Source organism: Ailuropoda melanoleuca, chromosome 17 (genome assembly GCF_002007445.2).
Source record: "Ailuropoda melanoleuca isolate Jingjing chromosome 17, ASM200744v2, whole genome shotgun sequence".
Taxonomy (NCBI): Eukaryota; Metazoa; Chordata; class Mammalia; order Carnivora; family Ursidae; genus Ailuropoda; species Ailuropoda melanoleuca.
The window spans coordinates 16,791,839-16,809,927 of NC_048234.1; the positions used below are offsets into that span (position 1 = coordinate 16,791,839).

General features: G+C 52.3%; 1 protein-coding gene across 4 annotated transcripts in view; it reads left to right on the top strand.

The window, feature by feature from the left end:
- The window catches only part of SYK (spleen associated tyrosine kinase), a 58,148-nt gene extending 42,076 nt beyond the window's left edge, over window positions 1-16,072 (top strand). For 2 of the 4 annotated variants that reach the window (XM_011224807.3, XM_034646979.1), the window contains 6 exons: window positions 897-1,074; window positions 3,517-3,726; window positions 4,644-4,833; window positions 8,155-8,295; window positions 8,955-9,067; window positions 13,862-14,002. In XM_011224807.3, coding sequence (XP_011223109.3) covers window positions 897-1,074; window positions 3,517-3,726; window positions 4,644-4,833; window positions 8,155-8,295; window positions 8,955-9,067; window positions 13,862-13,934 — 905 coding nt within the window. In that variant the 3' untranslated portion in view covers window positions 13,935-14,002. Of the gene's footprint in view, window positions 1-896; window positions 1,075-3,516; window positions 3,727-4,643; window positions 4,834-8,154; window positions 8,296-8,954; window positions 9,068-13,861 lie in introns of all 4 variants that reach the window. The other 2 variants (XM_034646978.1, XM_019799535.2) reach the window with 2 other exon arrangements.
- Window positions 16,073-18,089: the final 2,017 nt, after the last annotated feature.

Below are 18,089 nucleotides of genomic sequence, written 5' to 3' on the forward strand. Positions count from 1 at the left end.
TGGCTGGGTCTCTGGGATTCTAGATGTGCTTAGGGAATCGCAATGACTCTGGAACCACGAGAGGGTGCGTTTCAGGGAGATACACCGTCCACGAAGCCTGTAGCCCTCGACCAGACTTGTCACAGCGGGACCTCGGCAGGACCTCCTGGGGTTCTCCGTGTGACTCCGGGTTATATTTTTTTTGGTGAACTTGGTCTGTTTATTGCTACAAAAACGACCCCCAAATGTAGTCGCTTAAAATGACAGCTGACATTCAGTTATGTCCTGCCGGTCCGGAGTTTGGGCCAAGCTGGGCCGCGGGGGAGGCCGCAGGGAGGCCGGAGCACAGGGCTGACCAGCATCTCTGTCTCTACGTCCACGGGCCTCTCCATCGTCTCCCCTCGAGGCTGGCTCGGGCTTTCTCACAGCATGGAAGGCGTCTGGGCAGCAGGTGTCTGACGCTCCACAGCCAGCTTTCCAGCCCGCGGTGTGGAGAGGGTGCATGGTCCTTTATCACCTTGCCGTCTCTGTCACCAATGCCACTTCCAATGTGTTCTGTTGGTTGACACAGTGACAGAAGCCACGGGGGGGGGGATGGTGGCATAGGCTTCGCCCCTCAATAGAAGGAGTATCAGAATTTTCAGACAGTGTAAAGCCATCCAGTAGGGAGGCCTTCCCCATCTTCACCTCTGTGCACATTCGTGCAAGGACAGGGTCGAGTCCCTTGGGGATGAGGGGCTTTTTGCCCCCTAACAAACCAGAAGAGACCATGCCCTGAGTGCTCACTGGCACCATGACTGTCCAGGGTGACCAAGGTCTGGAAAGATGAGGTGTGACATAGGAGGCAGGAGCGGGAGATGATGGGATTTTCAGCAGGGACCCAGCCCCAGGGTCTGTGTTTCTTGACCGCACTGCAGATGCGCAGAGAGAAGCCATGCCCATGGACACCGAGGTGTACGAAAGCCCCTACGCCGACCCCGAGGAGATCAGGCCCAAGGAGGTCTACCTGGACCGCAAGCTGCTGACCCTGGAGGACAGTGAGCTGGGCTCTGGGAACTTCGGGACCGTGAAGAAGGGCTACTACCAGATGAAAAAGTAAGTCGTGGCTGCACCGCCTCACGGCTCGTTCTCGCTTGAGCTGACGTTCTAGAAACCGCCACACTACGTGCATCCTGGGCATTTAGTCCCAAACACAAACCTAGCCCTGCATGGCTGAATCGTTTGTTAACGGTGTAGGGTCGGTCATTTTTGGCACAGGTACAGTGAAAGCATCCATTGTGTGTTGGCTTTGTATGTACAATTATACATATTAGTTTGCACGCACGAAGTGTACCTTGTAGAGCATTAGAAAGTAGAAACAAATGAGAACACCCTGTTTGTACCACCCGGACACCCCTCCCGTTAACTGACAGTAGCGTCTGTATATTATTTGGGTCTTTCTATGCACACACATACACACATTACACGCATCTGCTATTTAGTTAAAATTTAGTTAAATTACTCAGTGACAACAACACAGAATTTTCAGGTATTTTTTGTTATTTTTTGAATCGTGTCTCATTTCTCTTACCCAGAAAATTCCTGATTATGGACCTCATTAGTGTAATTATTTATTTGCTTTTTCCTATAATTTCAGAAAACAACACGTACCATGCAATAGTTAGAATTGCATGTCACTGAATCTCTGTACCTCATTTGCTGTTTAGAAGGCGTCCCGCGGAGCGCTCAGTGAGAGTGCCGGACGCTACAGTCCTTCGAAACAGACCCCATCTCTGAGTGTGTATGTTTGAATGACTATGTTACTGATACGAATATAGTTGGGTTTAGTTGTTGGATGTTATTTTGAATTATAACATTTCACACATGTTTTATCTTTAGGTAAATTTACAAGTGTCAGGAATGTAGGCAAAGCACGCACAGAAACTCGTGCTTTCCATCCCGTTTTTCTGGATGCGTGTAATTGATAGATAGCCTCATTTGAAAATCTATGCATGCACATCACAGTCATTTGTGAAATGAATATAAATTACTCTGCATTAAGGCATAAATTTCCTCAAAGAGCTCGTGACACTTAAATTCCTTGCTTAATTGAATACATATATTAACACAGACATAACTATGGATACATCATTTCAACTAGAGGGTTTGGGGAGAGGAGAGGAGATGTTTTTAACCATGAATGTGTATTACAGTCTATCGAGTACTCGTTCCCTTCTGCTGAGGTGACCTTATGGTTTTTCTCCATTATTGTGTTTATGTGGTGAAGGACACTGATTCGTAGATGTTAAAGCCGTTTCGCCCTCCTGGAATAAACCCATCTTGTTTGTGCATTAAATACCCATTCTTTTTTGTCAATCACTGAACTGAATTTACTAATATTTCTCTTAGAATACTTGCGTTTATGTTCACGAGAGATATCAGTAAATTATTTTCTTGGAAGTTCCTTTGTCTGACTTCCGCGTCAGGGTAATGCTGATGCCAAAGGTCAAAGGGAATTGGGAGGTTTCCTTCCTCTTTTCTTTTCTGGAAGAGGTTGTAGGTGTTTTTTCTTCCTTAACTACTGGGAAGAATTGAGAGGTCTCTCTTGTTCCTTTTGACCCCTACCTCACACCATACACAGACCCAGTTGCAGGTGGATGGTAGATGGAACTGTGGAAGGGTAGCATGATGCCCTGTCTAGAGAGAGCATAGGGAAGTACTTCCACGATTGCAGGAGGGTGAGGGAGGCTCCTGGGTGCTCGTGTAGGAGCTACAGCTTGCATGCAGTGTGGAAACACTTGTTAAGCTCCACACTGAAGCGGTCTGGGTTTTTGTAAACGTACGTAGACTTACTCCGTTGTGCTCTTCTTTTACCTGTCTTATTGGACAGTTGTGCTTTTATTCTCCCATCTCGGAGTTCAACAAAGGAGATGTACTTCGTGCACATGTGGGAATCCTATCGCAGAGAAATGCACTTTTTTCAAATCATACAGAGTTAAGGGCCATTCATCTATTTAAGTCCCACTATGTCAGAATATTTTGAGGAGGTCAAACATGACCTCTGGGATGTTTTTATGAGAAAGTGAAAAACAAATTTTTGCACACTTGTGGAAGCTTGCTTAAAATTGTCAACGCTCAGTTTTAAAAAGTGTTTTGTAAACTGCGAGCTTTAGCAGTGTACGCTTTTTAATTCTGCACCCAGAGGTTCACTTGTAACATATGTGAAAAGAACACCAGATTCACACACGTTACAGATAATCTGAGATGGCAAAGCTGAAGATGCTGCCGGAATCTGTGGGTGTCGCGGTTTGGGAGGTTTATTTGAAAATTATTTACATATCGTACTATTTAGGCTGTGCTTGTTTGGAGCATTTTTCAGCACGTCCTCATTATTTGTAACTAATGCCGTGTTCCTCTCTTTGTCTATGAAATGAGAGCGCACGGCCAAGCTACCTCCATAACACCATTGCTAGCGCAGCCATTATGCGTCATGGAAGGTAATTCCCTGGAACTTAGCCGCTTTGAAAAGTTTCTTACGTGTCATGATTTCTTACGCAGAGTCGTGAAGACAGTGGCTGTGAAGATTTTGAAGAACGAGGCCAATGACCCTGCTCTCAAAGATGAGTTATTAGCAGAAGCGAACGTCATGCAGCAGCTCGATAACCCTTACATCGTGCGCATGATCGGGATATGTGAAGCCGAGTCCTGGATGCTGGTCATGGAGATGGCAGAGCTGGGTCCACTCAATAAATACTTACAGCAGAACAGGTGCGCTTAGGTCCCACAGAAGCTGATGCTGTGATAAGACAGGGCCCCCTGCCAGGGGTATGTCCTAGCCTGATGGCCATGTTGGCCCACACTCAGGGACCTTGAGGGAGGAGGGAAGAGAGTTCTAGTCTTTGGATCAAATGCTCTTTTAGCCCCTACTGTGCTCAGACAAACTCCAATCCAACATTTGGTCTTACCCTCCTTCGCTCACTCTGTCTTGCCCAGTGATAGAGTCAGCCTTAGAATATCTTGGCCGTCAGTCTCCCCTCACAAGGCAGAACATGCCCTACCTAGTGAGAAAAATATTAAAATAAACATTTTTAAAGAGGGTAACAGTGATTGATGTCTTACGTGTCTGGCTGACCTCTACGTTCCCAGGAGTAATTCTGAAAATATCTGTTGCTGTTAATGGGTTACAACCATTGGTGGGCGATTCCCGCTGTGAATCATCTACAGCCATTGTTGAGACGGAGGAACTCACAGGGAACAAGTCTTAATAACAGACACTGCTTACTTTGCACTGTACTTAGATTGTGTCTCTAATTAGCACAGGAGGGAGGGGCCATTAGCCCCACTTCACAGGTAAGAAACTGAGACTCAGAGTTGGTTTTGTGACCTGTCCAGTGTTGGAACAAGGATTCCAACCAAAGCCTGGCTCTCCACGAGTCAGGTCTGTCCACCCCGTTATACTGCTTGTCATGCAATTCAAAGCACACCTTGAAAATCGTACCAGTTGAACCAAGACAATGGTGCTCAGTTTTGAGCAGCTGTAAGTTAGCAAGGTTGTTTCTCACCACTTGCTACTCTTAAGAAGAATAGAAAATGAGGGGATCCCTCCACCTACATGAAGAGCATGGTTGGTTGGTCCCAAATGGACTGCTGTCCACCATCACTAATGACACATCTGTAACTTCCAGGCACGTCAAGGATAAGAACATCATAGAGCTGGTTCATCAGGTTTCTATGGGAATGAAATATCTGGAGGAGTGCAATTTTGTGCACAGAGATCTGGCTGCAAGAAATGTATTGCTGGTTACTCAACATTATGCCAAGATTAGTGATTTCGGACTTTCCAAAGCACTCCGTGCTGACGAAAACTACTATAAGGTAGGAATAACTTCGCCGGTATGCAAAGCAGAAGGTGGTGAGAATCTGAAATGCAAGTGTTTGTGTTCTTTATTTGATTATGATAGGGTTTCAGGAGGCAATTTACCTATCAACTAATGTTCTTTTAGGCTTTGATTATATTGTTTTAAAAAATGAAAATACTCTAATATATCACAACTTGGGTTTCCTCCGAATAGTATCTTCCAAACTATATTCCTGGGAACAAAAAGGAATCAAGATATTAATTGATAACTCATTTTTAAAAAGAAAAAGAAGAAGAGAATTCCTTCCTTAAATTACTTTGGAAAAATGTGTTGAACAGTTGATTCTTGCAGAATTTCTCAGAGCCCCTCCCTGACCCCCAGATGAACTGATAGCAACTAAAGGAAGGGAAAAACTTAAGAAAGCCTCACAGGAACTCAGTCACAGGGTGTATGTAGAGTCTGTGTTGATCAACTGGAAAATGTAATGGGAACAGAGCCCAGATAGTGAAAGAGGGGGCCAAGAACAGATTTCCAACTCTCCAGGTCCCTGGGAGTATCCAGCATTCTCCGAAATAGACAGCAAACCCTGAAGCTCTCACCCGTGGATGGCAGGATAGGGGCCGTGGGATTGCCCTGAGCTCCACCCCCTGGAGTGCCTGGTCCCCCACTCACCCACCCGCTCGCTTCTCTCTGAGACGGCGGCCATGCGTGTGGCAGATGGGGGCAGCGGTCTTGGTCAGCAGGGGGTTGGCATCAAGGATGAACACCAGGAGCGGAGCTGTGCAGAAGTACTCCACTCTCCATGGAGAAGCTGGCCCCAGAGCAGAGCCCCTTCAGAGATGAGCCACCATTAGAAAAGCACCGAGCAAGCCCTTTAGAGACACGGCTGGGAAGTGACACAGAGGAAACTGCAGCCTAGAGGGACAGCCACCGCACACGCCAGAGAAAAGTAGGTGTTCTGTCTGGAGGCGCTTGAGAACACACGCTTCATCGTGATAATTAGAGAAGAAAATCTAGACTGAAACAGGGACTCAAAGAGGACAAAGAGAAGTTGAGATAACAAATCGTCCCCAAACTTAGTGCATTAACACAATACCAAGTGTTAATTTACTCACAGCTCTGCAGTGTAGACAGGGCGTGAACTCATTTTATAAAGCCAGCATTACCCGGATCCCAAGGCCAGATAAGGATAGTACCACAAAAGAAAACTATAGGCCAAAATCCCTGATGAACATAAATGCAAAATTTCTCCATAAAATACTAGCAAGCTGAATTCAACAACACATTAAAAGGATCATACGCCATGATCCAGTGGGATTTGTCCTGGGATGCAAGGATGGTTCAACATCTGCAAAACAATAAATGCGGTACCCTGCATTAACAGAAGGAAAGATAAAAATATTACGCTCATCTCAATAGATGCAGGAAAAGCATTTGACAAAATTCAGTATCCTTTCATGATGAATACTTTCAGCAAAGTGGGTATAGAAGGAACACGTGTCAATAAAGGCATATATGACAAGCCCGCTGTCACATCAGACTCAACGGAGAAAGATTGAAAGCTCTTCCTCTAGGATCAGGAACAAGGAAAGGATGTCCACTCATACCACGCCTACAGTATGGAGGTTCTTCGAAAAGTTAAAAATAGAGCTCCTCTACGACCCAGCAATTGCACTACTAGGTATTTATCCAAAAGATACAAACGTAATGATTCAAAGGGGCACATGCACCCAATGTTTGTAGCAGCAATGTCCACAACATGTGGTTAAGAAGAAGAATTAAAAAGTAAAGTACAAAACACATGTCCTGAGTTTTCTAACTCCCAAAAGGTATACATTACCTATCTGTACTTGGATATAGATTTTTCTGGAAAGATTCAGAAAAAAACGATCAAACATGCCCATCTCTACGGGTGAAGATTTGAAGTTGCTGGAGAGAGACTTCGCTTTTTGACATACTTGGGATTGTCAAAGGATTATCTTTGTATCACCTCAAAATTCAAATTAAAATTGAAATAACACCTATGACTATATGGTTCGCAACTTTGCAAATCAGAATCTAAAAATAATGCATTGCACGACTGAGACAGAAGTGTAATCAGAGTGACATTTAGAGACACCCATGGAGCCTGTGGTCTCAGAGCAATGTCCCTGGCTGGCCCCCTGCTGACCTACCGTAGGGCAGCCCACCTCCCTCCCTCCCTCCCCCCGAGGGTGCTTGTCAGCCTGACCTGCACAGGGGGCAACAGGACTGACTTACGCACTGAACTCCAAGGCCCAGAGGAAAGGGTTTCTGCTGGGCACAATTTAGATCTCTTTACTACCCCTTGCTTTTTTAAATTAGAAAGTTTAAAACATTTTTGGAGCTCATGGCTGTCTCAGTTGGTGGAGCATGTGACCCTTGATCTCAGGGTTGTGAGTTCGAGCCTCACACTGGGTGTAGAGATCACTAAAAAATAAAATCTTTGTAAAAAAAGAAAAGTTTAAAACCTTTTTAAAGCGATACTAGCAGTCTGTGACAAACTAATTAACATTGGTTTAAGACCGTAGACAAGTACCTAGTGATAGTAAACTCTTCTTGGGAATAGCCTAGTATTTCTTGGAGCACAACCATGAAGGTAACATACAGGACTCTTCCGTTGTCACAACAAACTCCACGAAGCTGTGAGTAGAAAAAGACAAAAACGCACAGGAAATACAGCCTGAATTCTAAAAATATGATTAAATCTTAAAATTTTACATTTTTTAAGATTCAAATATCTATTTTTAAGGTTCAGACCAAATACCCACACGCACACATGCACGGGGCATTTTGTGAGTCATCTGATTCTTGGGGTTTTTTTTTAATTATTATTTTGGTTAACACACGTCAATTTTATTTGTTGTTAATTTGTTGACATAAATTCTACCATTTGAACTGTTTTTAAGTGTGCAGTTCAGTCCTGTTACAACCACCTTCCAGAATTCTCTGCCACTCTGTCCTCATTAGACAGCTCCTCCCCCTGCCCCCCTCGAGCCCCGGTCCCTGGCAGTCGTCGTCTCTGTGACTTGGACAGAGTGCGTCGGGGGCGTCAGGCGAGTGCTTTCATGCAGTGCTGGTCCTGTAGGGACTTGGCCGGCTTCTTTCACTGAGCCGGAGGTCCTCGGGCTCCAGCCGAGCCGTACGTGCGTCAGCATGCCCTTCGTTTGAGGCCCGGTGATACTCCATTGTGTGGATACCGACCCGTCGTTTATCCCGTCCTCCGGCCGTGGACGCTTGGGTGGCGCGCACCTTTTGCTGCTGTGAACCTGGCGTCCGCAGTCCTGTTGTCACGAGAGTCCCGCTGCTCTGCTTCCAGGCGCAGACCCACGGAAAGTGGCCGGTGAAGTGGTACGCTCCGGAGTGCATTAACTACTACAAGTTCTCCAGCAAGAGCGACGTCTGGAGCTTCGGTGTGCTGATGTGGGAGGCGTTCTCCTACGGGCAGAAGCCCTACCGGGTGAGCCCCCGCTCTTTCGGTTCGAGCAGCACAGGGAAGCCCCGATGATTGTTACAGGACGCCGAAAATGATGAAGTCATAAAGCCTGGGCTCCCTGAATCTTTCACTGTCTCTTGACAGTGAGTGGTTATGACCTCAGTTTACTCTAAACTGAAAAAAATACACGATGGTAACTGAACGGCGTACTTAGTTTCGTTGTTATTACACATATAAATAGGCATAAAAGGCACCCAAGTCAGCATTATAATTAGAGTGGAGATAGAGATATTTAATCCTGGCTATTTCCAGGATTAAACTGGCAGTTCAGTTAAATATTTTAGATTTTTTTAATCAAAATATGCATACCCAAAAGTGCACATGTGCTAGAATACAGCTTATGAATTTTCACAAACGGGTGTGCCAGCGAAACCAGCCCCCAGATAATGAGACAGAAGGCCCCCCATGCCCCCTGCACTCACAAGCTGTCCCCCAAGGGTAACCGCGTCTGACTTCTAGATCACGCGTTAGGGGCTCCTGCGTGTGCATTGTTATGAGTGAAATCGTGCAGTGCGTACTTTTGCCTCTTTGGGGCGGGGGTAGGACTTATCTGTTGTTAAGTTGTGTAGGGTTGTTTCGCTGAGTGCTGCCTTTAACAAGCTTGGGTATGTTTTGCATTTTAGGGCATGAAAGGAAGTGAAGTTTCGGCTATGCTGGAGAAAGGGGAGAGGATGGGGTGCCCCGCGGGATGTCCAAGGGAGATGTACGAGCTGATGAAGCTGTGCTGGACATATGAGTGAGTACCCAGCGTGCCCTGCAGTGTATGCAAAGGCCCTGGGGCAGATGGGAAGGCCCTGGAAAGAAGCACCACCTCTGCCTTTTCATGAGCCAGGGCTGTGCTCCCTTCTAAAGAAAGAGGGATGGAGTGCCTTGCTTCCCAGACCAGGCACTCCTATCCTTCGGTCTAAAGAATAAGTTTAGACAATGAACTCTAATCCAGGGTGTCAGTATTTAAGTGTAGGTGGTATGAGCTGGGGGTGAGGGCGGCCAGCGTAGAAAGACGTTGCTGGGAGTCTCGGCGGGTGCTGTGTCCCGCTTTGGGCAGTAGCGGGTGGAGAACGTACTCAGCAGGGGAATGAACCTCATACGTGCCTGATTCCTGACCACCTTTCCACGCAAGAACCTGGGTGTTGTCCCGGTCACGGGGGCATTGGCCAGGGGAGCACTTCACCAGAAGTGACTCAGACCCCGGGCGGTGGCCCTCAGCGTCTGCCCAGCGCCGTCATGCGCCCTGCCTGGGGGAACACACGTGATGTTGTAGGCAGGTGGTGTTCGGGGCAGCTCAGCCAAAGACACGCATCAGAGCTGACAGTCGGGGGCGTGGCCTTTGACCTTGCCCGGATCGGCAGCCTGTGAGTGGGCCGTGGGGAACCCCCGAGCCTGGTGTCCGTGTCTCTGACCCCGGTGTGTGCCTGTGCGCCCTCGGAGCTCTGAGCTGCTGCGGGTCTGTGGTCTGGAGGAGCCGGGTTCTTGCCCTACCGTGGCTTTAATACGCCAGGTCAGGTTTGCTGTCGGAGACACGGGCTGATGGAGCACGAGCGTCTGGAGAAGGAGGAATATTCCAGGTGCTTTCAGATGCCACCGGAATTCTGTAACTCCCTGAACACCATCGTCCACCACAGTTAGGAGAGGAAGTAAAGAATGCCGTTGTCTAGAAGGGACCCGGGGTCAGCCCCCAGGGGAGAGGGCAGATGTTTCCCTGGCTGATGCTGAGGACACGGTCCAGGGAGAGGGTCTTTGGCGGGGATCCGATAGAGCCGCTGGGGACAGTGCAGGCTCGTCCGGGCGTCCAGCAGGCACCGTGCACCCTGCGCGGCTTTGGAGAGCCTGCAGACTTGAGGAGTCGCTGGGAGCTAACCCTCAGGTTGGAAATGAGCTCACAAAGCCTTTCCGCCATGCACTTGGGTCCCAGAGCCTTCCCAAGGACACTGGGTCAGGTGACCCCAGCAGCAGGGCGAGCCCAAGGGTCAGGCGCAGCCCTGGGGAGGGCACTTACTAGAAGTAGGTAAACTTCTAGAAGAAGTAACCTTTTCCTGTGGAAGGTTTCACTTCCTTGGGGAAGAATACACTTGAAATCATTCTGAAACACATTTTTTTAAAAGATTTTATTTATTTATTTGACAGAGATAGAGACAGCCAGCGAGAGAAGGATTACAAGCAGGGGGAGTGGGAGAGGAAGAAGCAGGCTCACAGCGGAGGAGCCCGAAGTGGGGCTCGATCCCACAATGCCGGGATCACGCCCTGAGCCGAAGGCAGACGCTTAACTGCTGTGCCACCCAGGCTCCCCCTGAAACACATTTTAAAAACCTGAAATTAAAATCATCTCTCAGGGAGATAGTTAAAATTAGTGTTTTGGCATTTAATGCTAAGACTGACACATTTATTTCTGTCTGCTCTCCTTTGTGTTTGCCAATGAGGAGGGCAAGGGTGGGCGGGAGGGGGCCCAGGGAGGGGGCGGGTGCGAGGGATGCCACCTCCTTCCGCAGCTCCCGCTCGGCTCTGGTAGTGACCCAACATGGGGGGGGGGGCAGGAAGAGGGGTTCTGAGACTCGGTCTCAGTGTAAGTAGTTAGATGATGTGCCCTTGAATGGCAAAGCACCGTTTTCTTGGGCACGGCCACCAAGGAGCGCTCAGGCACCAGGAGATTGTCTGGCAGCCGGGTCCGTGCCCAGGGCCCTCAGGGTGATTCCTGGCCAGGGTGGCCACGGCGGCTGCATTCACTCAGCCATCTCTGCAGTCCCACAGTGTGTCCCGGAGCGACGTTCCGGGGATTTTCCAGGGTGGGGGCCGGAACCCCGTGCAGGCCGACGTCCCTCCTGGCGCTCTCGCTTTGCAGAGTGGAACAGGGCATTCCGAGCAGCACCTTCAGAGGTCACGCTGAGGGCAGGGGGGCATGTCAGGGCCCGGAAGGGGAGGTGGGCCCCAAGGAAAATAGGGAGCAGCGGGGCTGGGGGCTTCCGTTGTGCTTTACAGACTCAGTGCATGCCTGTAATTAGGGATGCCAGTGGGAAAAGCCCTTGCAAATCGGGAGAAGTTGGGTCTCTTCACCCTGAAAAATGGGCTTCTGCTCGATGGAGGAGAAAATTTCGGGACCTTGAGGATCTCTGAGGTCGGGAATGACCTAGAGGGAGCTTAAAGTGCTGCTTAAAGATCAGTAAACCCGAGCAACAGGGTGACATTGCCTGGCCCATCTCGAGGCCTGCCCCTGGCTCCCTGCCCTGCTCAGCGCCAAGTCCGTTCCCCGTGAGTGCCCCATCCCCCGAGCGCCCCATCCCCTGAGTGCCCCAGCGTTCACGCAGCCCTTGCTGACCACTGCAGGTGCTGTGTGCAAGCCCTGTCCCATCACCCGGGGCGGGGTCAGCCAGCCTCACGGAAGGCCCAGACCCCGCCCTGCTGGAGCCTATAGTCGAAGGGAGGGGCCGCCAGGCAGTAGACAAGCCAAGAGTCCGTGCGCTCCAAGGTGATGAGTCCGATGGCGTTTCAGTGCTGAGGACACGGCCCAGGAGGGGGTTGCACATGTGAGGGGGTCTTAGAATACCTCCGGGGTGCAAGTGCTTTCTCACTCAAGGAGACATAGCACCTTCCCGGGGCACAGAAGCACATGGAGTTTCCAGAACCTGGCAGGTTCAACGAAGTGAATACAAATGAGCCCTGTGTGTTCTGCAAGCTCCGAGGCTTCTGTTGTTGTTTCCTCCATTCTAAACAGCCAGCTAGATACGTGACAGATGGACAGACAGATGATGGACAGGTAGGTAGGTAGGCAGATGGTTAGACATAGACACACTTCGAGATTGGTCACTGACACACGCTACCGGCTGCCCCCCATGCGTGCACCGTTGGACACTTTCCTGGTGGAGGTCACAACCCCGGGCTGGCTGGAGGACTGGGTGTTGGGGGCGAACACACCGCAGATCAGCCCCACGTAAGCCGTGATGACGTGCTGGACGGGTGTAGGGGATCACGGGCGCCATCTTCTCCTTAGAGGTTCACGTCGGCCTCCGTTGGGGAGTGGAGTTCCACCTGAGGGCTGCAGGATGAGAGGCAGGGGTGCAGGCAACGAGGGAAGAGGGGCCACTGGAGTGGAGTGCAGGAAGCCCCCCGAGGCCCGGGGAGGCCGACGCAGGCAGGTGGGGACAGGCAGGAAGCTTGCACACGTGTAGGACACTTGGCCACACCGGCTGGAGGTCAGCATCGCGCTCAAGTGTGGAGGACAGATCCCCTAGGAAGCCGGACCTGGTGTCCTTGCTGAGGGCCTCTCTGTACCCTACATCGGTTTTTTTGTTTGGTCCCTGGCTGCCGGGTGGATGGAGACTCGGGAGCTCCGTGCACTTGGGTCCCCAGAGCTGGAGGGGAACGTCCGGTTTTGCAACGATGATGAGGTTCTTTGTAGAAGGAGGGAGGTTGTCCGTCTTTGTAGACACGAGTTCCACCCACGCTCCTGCACCCAGGCTTGGCCACCAGCCCTCCCTGACCACAGCTTGGTGGCCAGAGGCATGGCCCCCACCACGATGCCCGAGGTGGCCTGTGTCCCCAGCCACGACCGCAGACGGCTGATAAATTACAGCAGTCCATTATGGCTTTTCCTTCTCTTGAAAGCTGTAGGTGAAACCATTTATTTTGATGCCATTTGACAAAACTCATGTGGGTTCTGGGGAAACCGCTCTCCCCTGCAGTGGTGAGTGATTCTGGGTCCTGGTGAGCCCGGCCCCTGGTGCCCTAACAGACCCGCACGGAACCTCTAGAAATTCCACTCTTCTCCCAGTGTAACCTCAAGTTCTCTTTCACTTTCTGGACAACTTTACCCGTGGGCAGTATCACCCCAGATTCCACCACATAAGCAAAATAACTTCCATGCCGGGGCAGCCTCCCCCAGTTTCAAGAAACACTTACTTCCAGCGGATGCCGTCGTGTGGGAGAAAGCAGAGACGTCTATAGAAGTTCATTCGCAAGTTACAAACTGTTAGAGACATGCCCCCATCGTTACTCACATCCTCACTCACCCCCACCAGTGACACAAAGGATTGCGTTGCCCTGCTGGGTTTTGTACTAGGGCCTGCGTCTCCGCCTCGGCACGCCACGTTTTGAGTTTAATGTGAACCTGAATCACCAGCACGTTTTCAGAAAATCCAGAGCTGTCTGATTGGGGGGGAGGGGGGGTTCCATTGTGTCCATCTATTTTTAACGAGATTCCGAGTCCAACTTGAAATACAGGCCGGGGGCCCATCGACCCACTAAGTATTTTCAGGCACGTTCTGTTTTGCTAGATCATAAGGACGGTCTCCGACCTGGGGCTCCAAGATCCTGGCTCTGAGAGCAGAACGTGTCCACCTTGAGGGGGGACGTGAGTCACGCGGGGAGCCTGTTGCGTGTGGGTCGGGCGCTGCGGGTCGGGCGGGCTCTGGGGGTTTCTGGTGGCCCGGTGCAGGGAACAGGGCTCTGCAGGGGCCCCCAGGGGCCGTGGACACAAGCACCTGTTGCGGGGGCTGGATCACAGCGCGGACAGACAGTAACTCGGGTCTTCCTTTTCCAGGGTGGAGAAGAGGCCCGGCTTCGAAAACGTGGAGCTGCGGCTGCGCAATTACTACTACGACGTGGTGAACTAACGGCCCGCCGCCCTCCGCGGCTGCCCCGGGGCCGGGAGCCCTCATGGCAAAGCCCGCCCAGCGCCAGGATTTTGAGCGTGGCCACCTCTCTGTGCCGTCAGGAGAGCCAGCCCCGTGCGGGTCATGCCCGTGACTGTGGTCCCCAGAGCCTGTCCCGGAACACACCCTCTGCAGAGCACACCGTCCCCGAGGGGCCTGGGAAGAACGACAACAGGATCCGACGGCCCGTGGATTCCTTTGTGTTTCTCGTCTGTGCGGTTTGCATGGCAGGTTCCGTTCAGGATCCGCGTCGGCATCTGAATATCCAGCAGCCCGGAGGCGTCCCGGGGGCCCCTGCCCCGCCTGCCGTGCAGGGACGGTGAGCGGAGGGGGTTTGGCTGCCTCCAGATGTTGGTTCCGACTGGTCCAAAGACTGAGCTCTGCCACCAAAAGCTTTCCTGGCGATGAAAGTGCTTTGAGGCTTCGAAAAAGAAAAAAAAAAAAAAATCAAGCTGGACCAGTACAGTTTCTAAGCGTGTAGCCAGTTAAGGGAGGAAATGTCTGGATACTGCGTTTGCCCTGTGCATTCTGAGACACAAGATCAGATCCATGGGAACGACGGGGCTGTGGGCATGAACTGGCTTGGCGTGCCTTCCCCCCCGAGAGCCTCTGTCCCGCACACCCTCCTGGGACAGTCCTTGCATGGAGGTGTGGAGGGGGGAGGGTGTCTGCCCCTCGGGCCTGAGCGAGGACAGATGGCGGGTGCAGCGGGCTGTCCTCTCCTCAGGGAGGTCCAAGCTCCCCTCCCCTAAAGAGACGGTGTGGCCAGAATCCCCGACTTTTCCTGTGGTCACAGTGCGGGGGCGGGGGGGGGGACAACCTGGAGGCCAAGGTCATCTACAATGAGTTTTTTGAAGTTTGTGTTAACCCATAATAAAGCCACAGACCCTGAGCCTTGCCACAAGTATGGCTGAGTGTGATTTTGGGGTGAAGATACGAGACCGGGAATTCCCTGCTCCCTAGTCTCGTGAACCCGAGTCATGTGTGAGCTACACAAGTCATCAGCCCGCCTGGGCCAGTTTGAAAGTCAGAGGGAGCGAGCCGTCATTCTTAGGTCAGCGGAGCCCCATAAACTCGGGCCGTCTTCGGTCCTACCTGAGACATTTCAAAGCGTACGTCCGGCCTGTTGTTGGGAGAGTTGTCCCTTCTCGTAACAGGGGAGACAGGCACGGAGAGAGGCCTCAGCGGGCACCCTTGCTCAGCCAGAAGGAGACATGAGTCACTCATGGAACTGCTGGGAAGAAGCGTGTAGAGCCCACCCTTGCTTTTTTGGAATCGCGCTAGCCGGTGGATTGATCGTGTTGTTAAAGAGAGGGTCCCGGCATCCTGAGCGGATAAAACCGTGGCAACACACATCAGAGTCCCTGAAATTAGAAAGCTGAGCGACAGGATCTCTGTGGTGGGGCCGTCCATAGATTTGGAGTCATGCCTGCAAGGGCTGGACGGAGTGCCGGGGACCTCTGAGCGAGAGGCTGCGTCTCTGGCAGGGCCGCGTGGGGAAGGCTCGGTGATGCGAACGCGAGCAGTCTGGGAGGTGAGGACCCTCCCCGAGCACTGGCCGGGGCCGGACTCACGGGCACGCCGCCCTCCTGACCGCGCTCTCTCCCCAGGCCTTCCCCTCTGGTCCGTGCTCAGCAGGAACAAGACGGCCCCACGGACAGACACCCTGCTCTGGCCAGCACCAGTCACTGCCAGTGCCATGCACACTGTGTCCGCACCGTGGGACTGGACATTCCCATCACACACAGTAATCCATTCTGTAGTGACAGGGACTGCTTGTGGGTCTCATGGGAGCGTGTCCCCATGCGGGCTGTGGCCGGCCGTGGTCTTCCTGCTGGATGGCGGCCTCACGGCTCCCCCAGCCCAGTGACCGCTGCCCCGCCTGGATGTCCACGCGCAGAGGTGACTGCCGGGTCCTGCGGGCACCCCCCTCCCACACAGCACATGCCACCATTTCAGAAGAATGACTTCTTGTCACTGGACTTTTTTTTTTTAATGTGATTTTTTAATAAAAATTTCAAATTAGCTTTGTGATGATGTTCATGGATATTATTGGAATGCTGTAGGTTGCACCGTCAAATAAACACTGTTAAACAGCATCGTTAAATGTGAAATGTGGTTGTTTTTTTTAAACGCTAAGTGCCCAGTTGAGTCCTAAAAAGATGGGTGCACGCAGATCCCTGGGAGCGGGTCCGGGAGCTTCTGTTGGGCAAAGGCCTGCCGAGGAGGGCCCCGGCGGGCTGGGACCCCTGTTCCTGGGGTCCACCCAAGGAGGGCCTGACACCCCGCCTTGTACCCTTAGGGAAGGGGGGGTGATGGTCCCAGAACTCCCCAGGTGCCAGAGCCCGGCTGGGGGTTGTGGGCTTTCCCTTTCAGCGTGAAGACAGCTTATGGGGCATTGGGGACCCGGAGGCATTCCAGAGCCCCATCTCCACCTGTTCTAAAGGGGGTCGCACACGCACACTCACGCACTCCCATCCACGTGTGCACACACCACATGCCTACGTATCACTCACAGGTACACGCGCACACCACACACTGAACCTTATTCCCAGTGACCCCAGGGCGGGGCAGTCATCCTGCCACCAGGATGCGCTGCGGACTGTTTTCATCTCTGCTGCCTCCTTGGGCCCAGGGCTGAGCGTCAGTGCCTCTCCTGGCCACCAGCCTCCCTGGGGGTCCCACTGGAGGGTCACCGGCTGCTGGCAGGCAGACATTCGGAGGCCTGCGTGGGCCGCTCCCCCGGTGGCCCTGAGACCCGGACAGCACGAGATGGGGACAACACAGAGCGGGCCTGTGGCTCCGGACAAGGTACAGGTGCATCAAGTGGCAGTGGTAATAATACGGTGAGCTGGTCCCCAGTGCCAACCGTGGTGGGTCCCCTACACCCTGGGGAGGCTCGCCCACCGACCTGTGCGGACGCCTGTGGGGCCTGGCTCTGAAAATGTCAGGGGAGCCCCACCTCATGGGGACCCGCGGGCCAGCTGGGTGGTGACCCAGGAAGCCAGGGACCTTGACTCCAAGCCTTCAACCCCGGGAGGGCACAGGAACCACAGCGCCACAGAGGCAGGGACATGAGACAGCTCTGTCGTGAAGTGAGCTCAGGCAGAGGGGTTTGAGACCCATGTTTGTCATTCCAGGGTGTGGACGGACTTCAGAACTAGTCGATAAACACCTCAGTTCAGGGAAGGAGAAAGCCTTTTTTCCATGAGCCGGAACGAGTTTGCTTTTCCGCATGCTATGTTAGGGCAGGGATAGACAGTGCTGGTGTCTGGACACGTCCTGGACACTGCTCGTGGCCTCAGGAATGGTGGCCAGGGACAGCGGGTCCTCCTGAGTCCCTGCATTTTCTCGGGTGATGGGAGCCAGGCAGAGGCGGAGCCCCAGTCCAGCTTCTGCTCCTTTCCCCCGCATGCACCCTGAGAAGCCGAGATGGCACCTCCGGGGGCTTCCCACACCTGTGAGTCTGAGCAGCACAGCTGGCACGTTCGCCGACTGATCGGCCGGGGCAGCTCAGGTCAGCCCTCCCGGGATGGGCCCCAGTGCCTGGCAGCCCACTTGGAGTTTTCAGAGTTTGGCAACAAGGACCTTCTCATGCCTTCTTGCCAACTCAACGTTTCTCTGACTTCTCTGGCCAAAGACCCACGATTGTGCTCAGTGCCTGTTAGCAAGATGGACCTGGTGTTCCTCACACGGGCAGGGAAACGGCACATGGGGGTGGCGGCTCTACTGGGGACACGGGGCGCCTGTGGGGAGCTCTGTCCCTGACATCAGCCGGGAGGCCGTTGGCTGTGCTGTTATGGAAGAACCAGCTCTGTCCTGATCTCAAATGTCGGGTGCTTACACACTATGTTCTTTGTCTCTCTCTCCCTCAAACACACATGCATACACACAGGACACATACAAGCAATCACTCCTTCAAAGAAAAAAAGAAATGGTAGCATCTTGCTACCCCTGGGCTGCCCAGGGCACATAACTCGGTGATTCGCCACCTAGAGCTCTTTTGAAAGCCACTGATGATTTTGGAGTTTTGCAGAATTAGCCTAGAGGGAAAAAAGCGCACTTCTCTGGAGCAGCCGCCGCGCAATCCGGTGACATCCGCCTGGACACCCAGCA